Source organism: Hirundo rustica, chromosome 5 (assembly GCF_015227805.2).
Source record: "Hirundo rustica isolate bHirRus1 chromosome 5, bHirRus1.pri.v3, whole genome shotgun sequence".
Classification (NCBI taxonomy): Eukaryota; Metazoa; Chordata; class Aves; order Passeriformes; family Hirundinidae; genus Hirundo; species Hirundo rustica.
Genome location: NC_053454.1, coordinates 7,931,593 through 7,946,534, shown reverse-complemented (window position 1 = coordinate 7,946,534; position 14,942 = coordinate 7,931,593). Strand labels below are relative to the sequence as shown.

General features: G+C 40.0%; 1 protein-coding gene across 3 annotated transcripts; it reads left to right on the top strand.

Moving 5' to 3' along the window:
• The first annotated feature begins 4,947 nt into the window (after positions 1–4,947).
• Positions 4,948–13,684, top strand: HAUS3 (HAUS augmin like complex subunit 3). Of its 3 annotated transcripts, none has more exons than XM_040064776.1 (6): positions 4,948–5,240; positions 6,368–6,418; positions 6,925–7,896; positions 8,906–9,342; positions 10,794–11,022; positions 12,330–13,684. In XM_040064776.1, exons 3-6 carry the CDS (start codon positions 6,973–6,975, stop codon positions 12,594–12,596), a joined length of 1,857 nt encoding a protein of 618 aa, XP_039920710.1. In that variant the 5' UTR covers positions 4,948–5,240; positions 6,368–6,418; positions 6,925–6,972; the 3' UTR covers positions 12,597–13,684. The 3 variants fall into 3 exon arrangements, with proteins under 3 accessions (XP_039920710.1, XP_039920709.1, XP_058276664.1); XM_040064775.2 differs by having other exon boundaries at positions 6,855–7,896; XM_058420681.1 differs by lacking the exons at positions 4,948–5,240; positions 6,368–6,418 and having other exon boundaries at positions 6,713–7,896; positions 12,330–13,633.
• Positions 13,685–14,942: the final 1,258 nt, after the last annotated feature.

The following is a 14,942-nucleotide window of genomic DNA, read 5'->3' as shown; positions in this document are numbered from 1 at the left end:
GCTACTCAGAGTTCTTTTACACACACTGGCCAATTGAAACTCCAACAGTAATTAATCTTATTTGTCTCTAACCATGGGTGCTGTATAAATTTCCACAATTACATTTCTGAAGACAAACTAACCTGTTTGCAAAGTGCAAATTGACAAGCATTAGTGTCAGTTGTAAGTAATTATACTTGAAATCATTTCAGCTCTGTACAAGGCAGAGGAAAAAAAGCATTAAAAGGCAGCCTACAAGGCCCTGCATATTTATTTTGTCAGATATGAAAGTCACATCACAAGTGATGTGCAGCCAGACAAAACCCAGCATTTTAGCTGATGAGAGATGAGAAGAGGGACGGAACTGAAATCCTTCTGTGAATTACATTGTTTGCTCTCAGCTGCAGTGTGTGGCATCCCCTGGTTTGTGTTTCTGTTTGTCACGCATGTTGGTCTTAAATACAGTGATATCTTAAAAATACAGAAATAGTAGTTTTATGTTGAAATCATGGCCAGTAGCTAGTTGATATGTTTATATTTGATTTGAGTAAGTTGACCTGCTGAATCAGAAAGATACTCATGTGCAAATCATAGTAAACTAATTTTTCTATCACAGTTTTCTTTGAAATCAACATCATCACAAAAACAAAATGCAATCTAGCACTTAGTAACTTAGTATAAATTAATCTCCAGCAGAAAAAAAATAGCTATAATAAAATTTTAGCAGTGTTGTACTTTGTGACAACACCAGTTTTCTCGGCACAAGAATTGCATTGGGTAAAAAAATTATTATAAATGTGGTGAGACTATTTTTGTAGATCCTGTACAGTTTATGATCTGTACAGCTTTGTTTATGACATTTGTCATATTATACCTTTTGTTTATAAGAAAAATAAGTTTCCTTATTTCGCTAATGATGGATGTTTCAAATTTAATACTAAACATCCAGAAGCTTGACTCGCTTATCAGGATAAAAACTGAGGTTTTCATTCAAACAGGGTCAGGAGAATAAACAATTTTCTAGGAAAAAGAAAATATCACTTTGAACATTATATGTTTAAATATCTTAGGAGTGGTAGCCCAAACATATAGGAGCTTTTTGTATATTTATGGTACTGAATCCAACAAAGCTGAAGGAAACTAATCACTCTGACCTGTTTTTCTGGGAATACAAGGTCTCAGAATGAAATCTACCATTCCGCTGGAGAGAAGATACATGCACTTGGCAAAGAAAACAAGCTGGTGCCAAATTCTTGTCTTCTGACTTTGTTATAATAAAAACTCACATGGCACTTCAAAAGTTGTGCTTAATCCAGAATACAAATTTGCTTAAAGTAATGAATTACATTTTAGGACAGGGTGTTTCTAAAGAGTGATTGTTGCTCCAACAATCTGCAGCAGGGACCTTTGCAATCCTGCTGCTGTGAGCAGATGTGCAGTATGATGCAAAATCAAAAAGCTTCTGTACAGTTAAGTTCATCAGCTAAAAGCCTTTTTCCTTGCCTCCTCTGTGTTGATCTTTTTTTCCCCCAAAACCAAACCATGACCAAAACAAACCCCTAAAGCAGTAACAAGCAAACAACTTTGAGTTTTTCATCTAACAGATCAGTCAGTATCCCAGTGGGAGGGTTTAGACTGGGCAGCTGCAATTCCTGTGTGGTGGCACTGCACTCCTTGGCTGTTTGTTACAGCCTCTGACGATGGGTAACCGAGAGCTCCTCTCTGAGGTGTCAGGCACAATGATGTCATACTTTGCAGTGGAACAAACACAACATGGTACAGACGGAATACTGCAGAGCTTGCAGACATCCTTCCAGAAATATTTATGCCTTAATCTGCTGGAATTCACCATAAAATGGCTTGTAAAGCCAATATGCTATCTAAGCAGCCTCTCCAGTTCTAGGAAACAGATGCAAAACAACTGCTCCTAGAATGGAAAAAAAGGCTAAGGTAAGCCTTAATTATGTTTTGGCTGAACACAACAACAACAACAACAACAAAATGAACCAGAGGAAAACAATTTTGATGCAAAAGGAGCTGCAAAAGCAAACACCAAAGCACATGAGTCGGAGGTTGGGTGGGAAAGGGGCTGTGAGAAATGTTGATGACATATTTGTAGAAGGCTGTTGTTCAATCTCTGCCCTAAGAGCTGATCGATGGTCTAACAGATGAAAATTTGTTTCTCTTTAGAGGCTTGTTCTTTCAAAATGAGAATTTTAAGTGCACAGTGTTCTGACCTAAAATATTTCAATTCTAGCCTGAATTCCTATGCCAGCGGGGATTATGAGATCATGCTGTCTGTCAACTCCTCTTTTGTCCATCTGTTCCCCTGCTCCTTTCCTTGATAACTTCTGAACCTTTTGGCTAGTTTTCACCAAATTTGACAAGCAGAGATAGAATGGAGGCTGCAATTAATAATCCATGATGAAAACTTTAATGGAAATTCCAAGTCTGGCTAGAAAGAAAAAAAGAAAATAAATTATTTCCTGCATTGAACATGGCTAAATTGAGCTCTTCCCCATTTTCAAGTGGTGGCCACTGGCCAGCATGGATATAACTCCAAACCTGCTACATAACGAGCATGTAGTGCTGCTTTCCCAGGCAAACAGATGGGGACATAGGTTTTAGGAAAGGCCACAAAGGAGGTGAGACATCATAGCTCTGTGAGTCTGGAAAGAGGGAGAGGAACCAGTCACAGAGAGAACTGAAGGCATGAGTTGCAGCAATCCAGGAAGACGATTTGCTAGACAAAAGACAGGCAAACTTGTATCAGATGTATTTGTGGACTACATTGGCAGAGCTGCCTTTGGACAGCAGGATTTTAGGAATTTTTCTAGGTGTTTAAAATTTGCTTTTATGCAGACATTTTTTTTTTTTTTACATGAGTAACGCTGACATTTATTAAAAAACCCCAAATGCCAAATCCCAAACCACAGGACTGAGAAGCACAAGTCTGCAAAATACCACTGTAGGAGAAGTTGATTTTGGTGCAAGTAACTGACTAAACTGAAACAGCAGAGCATTATGAAATAAGCTGGTGAATGCTTTTGTTCCTTCCCTGTCGGACAGACACAATGCACTCTATCTGCAAGATGATTTGAAAATTTCAGCCAACCTAAATTGCAGCTGCAGATCAAGCTGTAATCTGATGGGGAGGAATTCAACACTACAGCTCTTTTTGCCCATGAGAACTCACTGCCAGGTCAGGGTTTAGTCTAAAAATATCTTGCACAGACTACATTATACCAGAAATTAACATTCTGCAAGTGATACAGGTGTTGATTTTGATCAAGAAAACCTAATGTGAGCTTGCCTTAGCTGTGCTAAGATGCGAGGTTGCTCATTTCCCTACATTGGTTCATTTCAACAATTGCATTAAGGGCGATTAGAGAAGCTGCACATTTAGGACAAGTAGTGGGAGGGCTCAACCACCTGCATATGGACTGGGTCAACGCTTCATCTGGATGAAATGTAGAGATAACATTTCTGGATACAGTAAATTATTTCTTTTTTTAATAACTGGCCCTATGAACCACAACAAAAAGAAACGGCATCCTGAATTTAGTTTTCAGCAGTGAAGAGGATCTAATTCAAGAGCTATTAGTGGGTGAGCTGCTCAATAATAGCAACCACAATATAATTAAACTTAACACTAAGATGAATGCAAGACAAATAAAGCAAACACACTCAATTTTAAGAAAATGACCTATGCAAAAATGGGGGAAAATGCCAAAAAAACACCCCTAAATGAGCAGTTTCAAACCAAGAAGCTTGCAAACACACAGAACGCTTAAAAAATAGAGTTCCAGAAGCCAAGGTAAAATGTCTGACATAAATAGAAAAACATGGCATAAACCTCCACCCCCTTCCATGACTCCATGAGAAATTTAAGGAGGCTATTGCAAGGGACATGGGGAAGCCCAGGAAAACGTGGCATGCAAAATGTAAAGAGGAAGTGAAGATGGCTAAACTCGAAGAGTTTAGCTCAGAGTATTACTTGTTTACTTTATGCTTATCTGAGAACCAGGCTTTGCAATGCACAGGTCCCGCAATCTATGTCGAGAGCTTTGATGGGCAGCAGCAGCCAAAAAGCCAAGAAAAGAGGGAGCATTGTAAGGAAGGCACTAGAAACAAGGATTCCGTAGAAAACCTTGCCCTGAGGACTCTGTGCAGTCTTGAGTCTGCACCCTGAGCAAGGCACAGGGCTGCTGTAAAAGGTTCAGAGAAAGATGTTGGGAGCAATGCAAGAATGGAGCACTGGCTCTACAGAGGCCAAATTTTGGGACTCTCCAAACTGGAGAGGACAAAGCTGAAGGAAAATGCTCTGGTGGTTTGTAAATTGCCATGAATACCATAGGTAAGGTACATGCAGAGACGGCAGTGACCAAATCCTGAAATGCTAGTACCAAGAATCCTTTGATGGGTTTGAGAGAGCTATGAAACAACTAGGAAAGTGTCTTTTCAAAAAGCACTTAATGATGTTCTGGGACGTTGCCTTGTGAAGTTATGCTCAAAAAGGCAGCAGGCAAATCTAGGCTCATAAAGCCCATCAATTACCGAAAGGACTAAACAGGGTGGGAACCAGCAACACAGCAACAGTGGGTACGGATGACGAAGTGTCTGGGCTTCAGAGAAGCTGGTGGGCACAGGGGTCAAAGCTGGGCGACATTAACTGCGCTCAGGTCTGCCTCATCCTCCCCTCTCCTGTGTGCTGGGCAGGGAAAGCGGGGAGCAAGGGCCGCGGAGAGCAGCTGAAGGGACAGGCCTGAGGGGCCTGAGGGGGCTCAGGGGGCCGAGGGGGCGGGACGAAGCGATCGAGACCCCAACAACCGCCCTGAGGGGAAGCGCGGTCCGGCCGTGAGAGCCCCGCCCACATGACGTCATCGCCGGCGGGCCGGGCGCGAGGCAGGACGCTGCGCGCGTGCGCGGGCCCCCCCGTGGGTGGAGCAGGGCGCGCGCAGGCGCGGTGGGCGGAGCAGGGCGGGGACACCGCGCGCGCGGCGGGCGGTTCGAGCTGTGGGCGCTTCCCGCGCCTTTCCTGAGCTTCCCCTCAGCCTTCCTTGAGTCTCCATTCACCCCTCCCTCGGCCTTCCCGCTGCCGCACTTCACCCTCCCTAAGCTTCCTTTCAGCCCTCCCTTAGTCTGCCCTCCCCTCCGCCTTCTCGCCGCTTTCCCTCAGCCCTCTCTGAGGATCCCTTTAGCCTTCCCGCCATTTCTTGCCTCGCTCCCCTCCCCTCGAGCCGCCGCTGCGGAGCGCTGGGGTGAGTATGGAGCTGCGCTGCGGGTTCGGGACTCGCTCCCGGCGGGACGGGATCAGCCGCCGCCGCCGCGACTCTGCTCCCCCGGCCGGGGTCCCTGTGTGGCTGGAGGCACCGGCTGCCGCGGGGGCGGGACGTGGCCCTTGAGGGCTCCACTTGTGCGGCCCGCGCGGGGACGGGCATCGCGGGGTGCTCCCTCAGAGCTCCGGAGTTTTTTGTGGTGTTTGGTGGCAGCGGCAGTGCCGTGGTGTCCCAAGCGTGCCCGCGCACAGGGCTGTGTGAGGGCCCAATATTGCACATAATCAGTAAGGTTGGAAGGGACCTTTGGAGACCATCCAGTCCAACCCCCCTGCAGGTCACCTGGAGCAGGTTACCCAGGGACGCATCCACGTTGTTTTGGAATGTCTCCAAAGAGGGAGATTTCACCACCCCCTCCGGGCAGCCTGTTCCTGTGCCCTGCCACCCTCAACGTAAAGTTCTTCCACCTGTTAAAGTCAAACTTCTTGTGTTTTAGTTTATGGCCATTACTCCTTGTCGGTGGGCACCACTGAAAGGAGTGTGGCAGTATCCTCTTGGCACCCATATTTATGTATTTTGAGGACAGCCCTTTAAAGCACGGAGGGCAGAGGACACTTGGAGCACTGCCCTGTGACACGAAACTCACGCAACAGTCTGCGTCATCTGCAGTCTGAGCTAAGTCACACAGAACTGAGTCAAGACAAACTAAGTCAGATGGGGAACTTAAGAGGAATGGCTTGTTCAGCGTTCCAGGCTGGCTGGCAGTGGGGTTCTCTGGTGAAATGTATGTTTTAGAAACAAAGTTTTAAGTAGTATCAAACTAACAAAAGTCATTTAGTATTACCAGAGTATAGCAGACGAGGCCGCCTGACTGTTGATAACTTACCCTAAATCCTTCGGTGTCTGTTACACATGTTTTAGGATTCCAAAGCTGAGTATTTGTCCTCTAGGAAACACAAAAGCAGCAAACTCCCTTTTCTTGAAAGTTGTGACCGTTTTCACAAGAGTATTTTTACACTGATCTTAGTTTTAATTTTTTATAATCGATCAAAAAACTTATAGTTTGATGTTGAGGTATTTTTATGTTAAAGTATTTCTTGTTCCATTTTCAGAGGAAACTTTAAAACAAAGATTTAGAAGATAAGATTCTGCTTGCTGTTGAGGTAAAAATACCCTTATAGCCAAGATATTGAAGTGGTGTAACATCACTGTAGTTTTGTTTTTTGAACAAACTGAAAACCCTGATCATTTTGGAAGATTTAAAATAATTGTGGGTGGTTTTTTAAATTAATGCGTGGAAAACTGTAAGGAAAATCACTTTTGCGGGCCAATGAATTGCTCAATATTAACACCTGTTCCTTTTAAATTAATGATACTATACTGTTTTCATAATAAGTTTATGTGAATTAAGGAAAAACATTAAGTGCTTGCCACGATCTGGTATGTAATTGATAGAAAAATATGTCCTGATTTGATCAACAAAAGATATTAAGATATCTGAAATGAAAATTGGTTTCTAGTCTTTGAATAGCCACTTTAATCCAAAACAGCATTCGGTGTGCTTTTTTTGTGATCTGACATTTCCTTTTTCCTGTACAGACTCTTTTTATTAAAATACTGAATATTCATTATAAATGGCAAAAAAATTAATGCTGGAATAATTCCCCAGATTTTTTCATGCATTTGGATATTTTCTGCTTACAAAAATATTTTTATCATGAGCTGTGGAAAGGATTTTGTGGAAACTCTTAAAAAAATTGGATATCCAAAGGCTGATGAGCTTAACGGAGAAGATTTTGACTGGATGTTTGAGTCTTCAGAAGACAAATCATTTTTGGAGTGGTTTTGTGGAAACATAAATGAGCAGCATGTGGTATCTGAAGAAGAACTGCAAGATTTTGATAATCTTCTCAAGTGTGGTAAGCCTGTTTTGGAAGGAAATGCACTGGATGAAGTCCTTAAAACCTTGGAGCCCGCGGGTTCAATGAACAGTAACCAAGAGGAGGACAGGGAGGAAGAGGAAGAAGTAAAGAAATTAGAGGATGAGCTTCAAACTCTTCAGAAGTTAAAAAACCTTCAAATTCATCGGCATAATAAGCTTCAACTGTTGGTTACTACAAACAGCCACGTGTTACAAACATTCCAAAGCAGGGAGGAAGAAGCACGTAAATATTGGAAAGAAGGCCTGGAAGTGTTTACTGCAGCAAATAATAAGCTTGACAATGAACTGCAATCTCTTATAGCTGCAGTGAAGAAATTTGCCTCTTTCTTCACTGCTTCAGATTCAGAACAAGGGTCGGATGCACATCCAGTGTTTTTTTCCCAGCTTTCTTTGGACAAATATTTGTCTGTGGAAGAACAAAGCACTGCAGCGCTTACATCACACATAAAAAAGTGTTTTTATAAAGGTATGTCTGAATGCGCTGAAAATTCACACGAAGGCGGCTTTCAACTTGAAGATTTAATCAAGCAAGTCCCTTTTGATGAGGCTAATGAAGTTTGTGAAGAGAGGCAGGAGATAGCCAGGCTCCAGGCAGCATATATTTGTGGCCAGAACCAGCTAATTCAGCTGCAAGCCGAAGAGGAGGGCCTGAATTCAGCTATCAAGTGTGCAGAGAGCCTGCTGCAGTCCTCGGACAAGGTAAGGCACAAAAGGTGATAGAAGGTACTGGAGTTTTCAACAGGCAAGTTCCACTGGATCTAGTGAAAGGAATTGCTGTGTTGTTATTTCAATTATTTTTATAGTGAAATTGCTCTTCTATGCCGTTTTAGTCTTGCTCACAAAACTGCTCTTGTTTCCATAGTTAGAAACTCTTCAGTGTGGTACAGCACCTTTAATTCCACTTTACAGCGTTACTATCTTTAAAATCCTAGATTTTGTAGTATCTTTCTAGTTTAGTTTAACTTGGGGTTTTCAAATTAGAACTGGCTCGTTGTACAATAAACAGAATCTTAGCTTTGGTTGCAATTTTGCGGTATTGAGGAGCCGAGTGTATTCCTGTTTATATTGCATAGCATAAGCTGAAAAAGTTTTTGTTCACTGACTCTGGAAACTCAAGTATTTGTTTCAAATAAATGAATCTGATAGCTGAAGCTGCAAGTGTCTCAACAAGTGAGTGACGGGCAGATGTAGCTAGTGGAAATTGTGAAGAAGTCATAATGAAAGGAAAGGTATTTGCTTATGCCAATCATGGAATACCTTGAGGCATCATGTCAGTTTGTGTATTTTCATTTATGGATGACTGGTGGATAGGACCTGATTGATCAGGGTAATTTGAAAAAGATTGATTCTGCCAGCAGTGTTGATCATCTGACTCAGTATAAAAAATTATGTTTGCTTATGAGATTTCAGTTAGACATGCTTGAAATAGGTGCTAGGTAAAATGCAACACTTTTATTTTTTAAAACAATAAACTGTTTCCTGACCCTGTGATAGATTGAAAGGACTTTTTACTGAAATATATTTATCTACTTTGTTCATCTGTACTTGTATTATTTTGTAAAATTCTGTAAAACTACTTGTGGAGCTTTCATTTAATTTTGTAGCTAAATGTAAGATAAATACATGAATCTGTATGAACTGAAGTAATGTTTGGGAAGTGGCTTGGTGGGAGCTATGAAGAAATTGACAAATATTTTGTTTTATGCAGGATATTGGCCAACAGGAAAACATTGATGCTAAAATATCCACTTTAAGTGCTGAAATTTCAGCAATTAAAAAAGATATAGCTCAGATAAATAATGAAGAGCTGCTTCCCCTTCTTAAGAAGAATGCGCAACTTTTGACTGCACCACTGGTGACAGAATACTTAAATCACCAAATTGCTCAGCAGGACTGTTATGCTGCAATTCAAGATAAAATAGGCAGACATTTGATAAGACAGAAAACATCATTTGAACTTATTCAGCTGGCCTTTGAAATGGAGATGAAGAAACACCAGGAGATCAGCTGCCAACTTGAGAATTTGGTAGAATCTCTGAAGCAAAGCACTGATGAGTTGCAGCAGAGACTACAGGTGATAGCTGAACGAACTGAACAGGCAAAGCCAAGGACCACTATTAGTTCAGAGGATGGTTTATCTTGCAGGTAAGTATTATAGTCACTGTTGAACTTGGATTTCCTTTAAAATAATACTGGGGAGATGAAGGCTCAGGTGAGGGAAGCCTTGCCTGCTGCCAAGTTCTTACTTACTTGCTGTAGCTATTTAGAATTTTGAATTTTCAAGAACTGAAGCCTTCAAGATGTGAAACTTGTTTCTTCCTTGTCCTTTGAAATTCTCTTCAGGTTTGCCTGGGGAAAAACTGCTCAGTTACCAGTCTTTTTAATATTGCTGAAGCTTTCCTAATTAATATCTGTAACATGAAGAATGTTTAAACCCAAGCCTGTCTTCTCTAACACCTCCTGATACTCTATAGAACTGTAGCTGTTAATAGCAGCGGTTTCCCAGGTTGTATGCACGGCCTCATCGGCTGAGCCAGCAAAAACCCTCGTGTGGCCAGAGAGAGAAATGACCCCTTCGGGCCATGAAGTGTGTTTAGCTCAGTTTTACTGCTCGATTTGCCATCTGATTTGAGTGTCCTGGCACCCATGTAGCAGTTTTTCACCATCTAAATAGTTAAGTCTCCTTAAAGTTCAAGTGATACAGTTTAGGTTGTGTGCTGTGCTGCTTAGTTTAGTCTTCTATCAAGACTAAATGTTTTGATGAGCTATATTGTGTAATTATAGGTGTGTTACTGTCAGACTTTTCCTCCTTTAGAATGGTGCTTTAAGTGTTTGCTTTCTTTAATAATTGATAAGTGATAGCTGAGTGTGGTTTGGCACAGTGAATAAGGAAGAATTAGGCAGCATTAATTTTACTCCTATTGTGTGTTTGTGTCAGCTTGTTACATTTTTGTTCAGGTTTATTATAAAGTCTCCAAATCATTGGATGTTGAATTTTTTTTTTTTTTAGAAAAAGGAAAGTTGAAGAATTAAAACCTTATAGGGTTTGTAAATAGAAGACACATGCCTGATTCAGTGTGAGGGTACAGTTAGCTATAGTGTGTAATGCTGTCTTTTGCCTGACGTGTAACTAATTCTAGAATTTCTTAGCAGTCTCTTCATAGATAGGAAATCCTTCTGTAAACTTCAAAATGTTACAGAGATTGTTCTTATTTCTCATTGGCTGTTGAAGTCTGCTTTCATTCAGCACTTAAAAAACCCCCTGTCTCTGCAGTTCTTGAAGTGTCAGGAAATAGTTGGCAAAAGCACACTGTCAGCTTCTATTTGCATTCATGATGTACTTACTAACTGTTACTTTACAGTATTTCATTGCTGCTAATTGGATATTGAAATATTTTGGATTCCTATTAATCACTACTATATATAGATGGAATCCTGAAATCAGTGGGAGACATAGCGGTGTTGTAAAAGTGCCCTCAGGAGTACTTACCTTACTCGTCCTCTGACTTCTCAACACAGACATGTTCTCTTAACTAATGATGATAGAGTGCTTAGGAAAGTTAAAAGATTTGTGTGTCTAACTTCACTTGTTACAGGCTATATCAGCTCCTGGAAGGAGGAAGTAAAAAACAACAGTTGTTTAAAACGTACAAAAACCTGGAGCAGATGGCTCAGAAGTTAAAGCAGGACTGTGCTACAGTACAAGATCAGCTGGCAGCATCTGCTCAAGAGCAGTCTCTCCTTTTGTCCAACCTAGAAAGGGATGTGGATGCCCTTCATGGTGCTCTCTATTGTGGAACAAATCAGATACAGCTCCGGAGTCCAGTAAGCCATTAATGATTTTTTCTAATTACTACATTGCGTGTCATGTTCTTTTACTGATAAAAGTATAGTGGGAAGGCTCTAGACAGGCAAACTGTCCCCACTTAACAAATTTATTAGCATAATGGTGATGGATGCTGAACATTTACATTGTTCTTGGCAAGCATTGGATTTTTTTAAAATGCTGGCAGGTAATAATTTTTGTTTCTGAGCAAACTGTTGCATCTAACTGAACTTCTTTCAAAGTGCAGTCCTGTGGTGTGGGAGATCCTTTGTCTGGCTAGGGTGTCTCATTTCCTGGCTAGGGAAAACTCATTTAAGTTGCTCTTTATTTCATATGGGCTTTCTCCCTGTTACCTCAAGGACCCCAGCTGTATAGTTGGGCCCCTTAAGAGCCTTCCCATGGAGGGTTCATTCGGACAAACTAAAAATACCAGAATTTTGAAGGACAGTTGTAGTAGGACAATCCTGCTACACAGCTCTCAGATGTTATGTTTAGAACGTCTTTTGAATGGGAACAGGATTTGTTAAATGCACCTTGTTATGGTTTTTAAATCATTGTAGATACCTCAAGAATGCATCAAGGGAAATCTCTTGTTATATAATGCTTTCTTGGTTAATTACATTAAAAATATATTTAACATTCATCTGTCAAATGAATTTGCAACCTATAGAACAGTTTTTATTTAAAAATGAGACGGTAATTGGAACAGTATGTATTTAGGGATTGCACCTTATTAAATTAAACACCTTCCTATTGATTTAAGTTACTTTTTAAAATGTGACGTCTTGTTCTAGTGCTACTGTTTCTCAAGAAAAGTAATTCCTTTAATAAGGGAATAATGTGCAAGTAGATGATTAATTGCTTATGCTGAACTATCATAAGAATGCCAGTTGGGAAAGTTGTAGCTAGTATTTAATGATTTCATTGTAAAATTGATTTTGCTTTTTTGTTGTGCTTTTTTTTGTTTGTTTTTTCTCTTTCAAGATTTGACAATAATGAAGACTTGTAATTGATAGAAAACGTCATTTTCTCTCTAAGTCAGGTTCAGATTCCTATGGTCTTAACTCATCTGGTCAACAAGTAAATGAAATTACATTTGCATAATATGAGTTCTGTTACATGGAGCTCAAAAATTACATAAATTGAATGGAAACCCTAATTATTTTTGTTTCTGGGGTTTTTTTTGTGATTACTTTTCGATTACAAACAAGTGGTTTCCCAAAGCAAAAAACCATTTATATTTCTAGTTCAGCTAGTGTATTAAGAATAGAAAAGTAATAATTTTTTGTATTTTATTTTTTGTTAGGAACTTACTGAGCAGTTTCACCAACTGGAAGCGGACTTAAATGAACTAAATCATCTCCTTAAAGATCTGGTTGCTGATCTGAAGTTGAAGAGAAACTTTTTAGAGTCCAGTAAGCTGCATCAGATGGAAAGAGACTTGTATGTGCATTTTTTCAAAGATGAAGAGCACTTGAAAGAGATGGTGGAGAAGCTTGAGCAGCAGTCTCAGGCTAAAGCCAGTGGTTTGGAAGATGAGAATTTCACATCCAGTGGCATTCCTAATGTTTAAACAGAAATGCACTCTTAAGAAAGGAAAATGTTAATATAAACAGTTTAAGAGTTTATGGAATTATACACATTATTATGGAATAATACCCGTTAGCTTGTCAAGGCTGACACTTACCTGTCACTGCAGTGAATCTTAGCTGCCACTCTTACCAGCTGGGATTGTGTGCTGCTTAATGGCTTCTGCCTGCTGAATTCAATCTCAGTTTTGTCAGAACTCTTGGATATGAAGTAGCTGTTGGTTATTCGAAAGAATTACATTCAGTCTGCTCTTCTGTTGGCCTGTGTGTTTTTTCTGCTGCACACAGCACAGCATCAGTAGGAATGTGTCATCCCCTTGAGTTAAGTCTTTTTGCATGCTAAGAACTTTTGATTGAACTGCAAAATAAATGTGGAGAAGGCATTCCAGATTTTGGAACAAGAATGTAATGTGCTCATAGTGAAGAGGAGAGTTCTCGAAGGCAGCAGATATTCCATGATATTCCCTTACAGTTCTTCTAAGAAGACTTGGTTTTGTTAGAAATGTGTTGGAATATGTACCAGAATATGTTTTAACTACCGAGACCATCTATTTTAAGACCATTTCAATATCTCTTAATTTAACTTACAGCCTATCTTTTCCATTGAAACCTGTCCATACTTATACTGGGCTTGTCAATTAACAAGAATTTTAAATTTATCTTTTGTACTTCTGAGTTTGCCGTATAATTTATAATGATAGGCATTTCAATTGAGAGTGCTGATGCTTTCGTACTTGTGCTTTCATGTGCATTGTTAGCCTGTTTATCAAATTTTTATATAGCTTCCTAATAGACCAATGGAACTAAATAGGCTTTTATAATATGATAACTTGCAGTCTTTTGTACTTTGATGGGATCAGCTGTGCTTGCTTGCAAGCACTGTACATACTGATGAGGGTTAGTATATTAATTTAAATTCAGTAACAGTAGTCTTAAAACTATTTTGATGGCTGACTTTTAACTTCTATGTGATTATAACTTATTTTGTCTTGGGGTTGGATGTCTTTATGTCTGGATTTTATGCTGCTTAACTATACTTTGTGTTTATTATTAAATGCCAAACTATCAATTCAGTTCAGTGTGGTTCATATTTATGGTGAATCTGTGGGGTTTTCTAGGCCTGAGGCATGCTCTCTTGTTTATATTTATTCTGATGGGCTCTCGTTTTAGTCTGCCCCTGATGCTGTGATTGCTGCTTCCCAGCTTGAGAAGTCAGGGGAGCACTTTAACCCTGCGTAGGAAAGCGATGTTGCTCATTGTTGTCATAGAAGTTAGGAGTTGAGTGCGAGGAAGAATTGTACTTCTGACTCCTGGAGTGTCAGGGAAAAGAAAACCGTTCCTCCTCTCACCCTTTCCTTCACATGCTTGCTAATTAGAACTAGATAGATACACAGTGCTAATGGAGTGTGATGGTTGTTCCTCTTTGAATTGGATGCAAATATTTGCAATTGTAAGTATTAAAAGTTGCAATGTACCTGTGGTCTTGAGCCAAGAAAAATATTTCCATGTAGGCAGAGGAACTGTTACTTGCTGATGGTTAAGTTTGACAGTCGGCTCGTGCACTGGATCTAGTGGGAGAAGACCAGAATAACAGGACTTCAGTTACCCACTTGTCTAGGAATAATTGAGTCAACATCAGGTTTTGGTAAAGTGATTGATTTGTACAGCTTGGATCCTTTAAGTATTTTTTTAAATGTTGGATATTTCTCATGTTTGTGTCAAGTTTTACACGTTCTTCTGGTCTAACTGTAAAACAAGAAGTCGTCAGTGTGGACACCGTTATTTGTGGTTCTCCAGTGTGTGTTGTACCTAGGGATTCTCCGAGTATTTTGTAGGTTACAGAACATGGACAGGTCAGCTGGAAAACCAGCTCCTTTTGAGAAAAGGGTTTACAACACCTTTCCAACAATAGCTTGGGGTCAAAGCTTGTGGAGACTTTAGATATTGCTGACCAGTTTCTTAAATTGACAAGCTTTAGTAGCTATTTTAAAGTTACCAATATATAGCAGTATTTGAATGCATCAATTACACAAAATTTAAGAAAGTAGAGGTCTTTTATGATAAGTATATTCTGAAACAGCGCATAACTAATGGCTGTATATTGTGATAGTAATGCTTGTTTCTTTAATCTTGTGTTGGCTTAATTTTGTCAATTAGTTGGAAGTTAATTGTGTTTTTCATTATAAAATCCAAGCACTAGGAATAGTAAATGTACGCACAAGCTAGATACAGACTAGTTTAAAGATGCTGGGAGGGGAAAAGTATCTCTTGTTTTATTTCTCAGATGTCTTTTTTTTTTAGTACAAATCAGCTGTACTTAGGACTGCTGA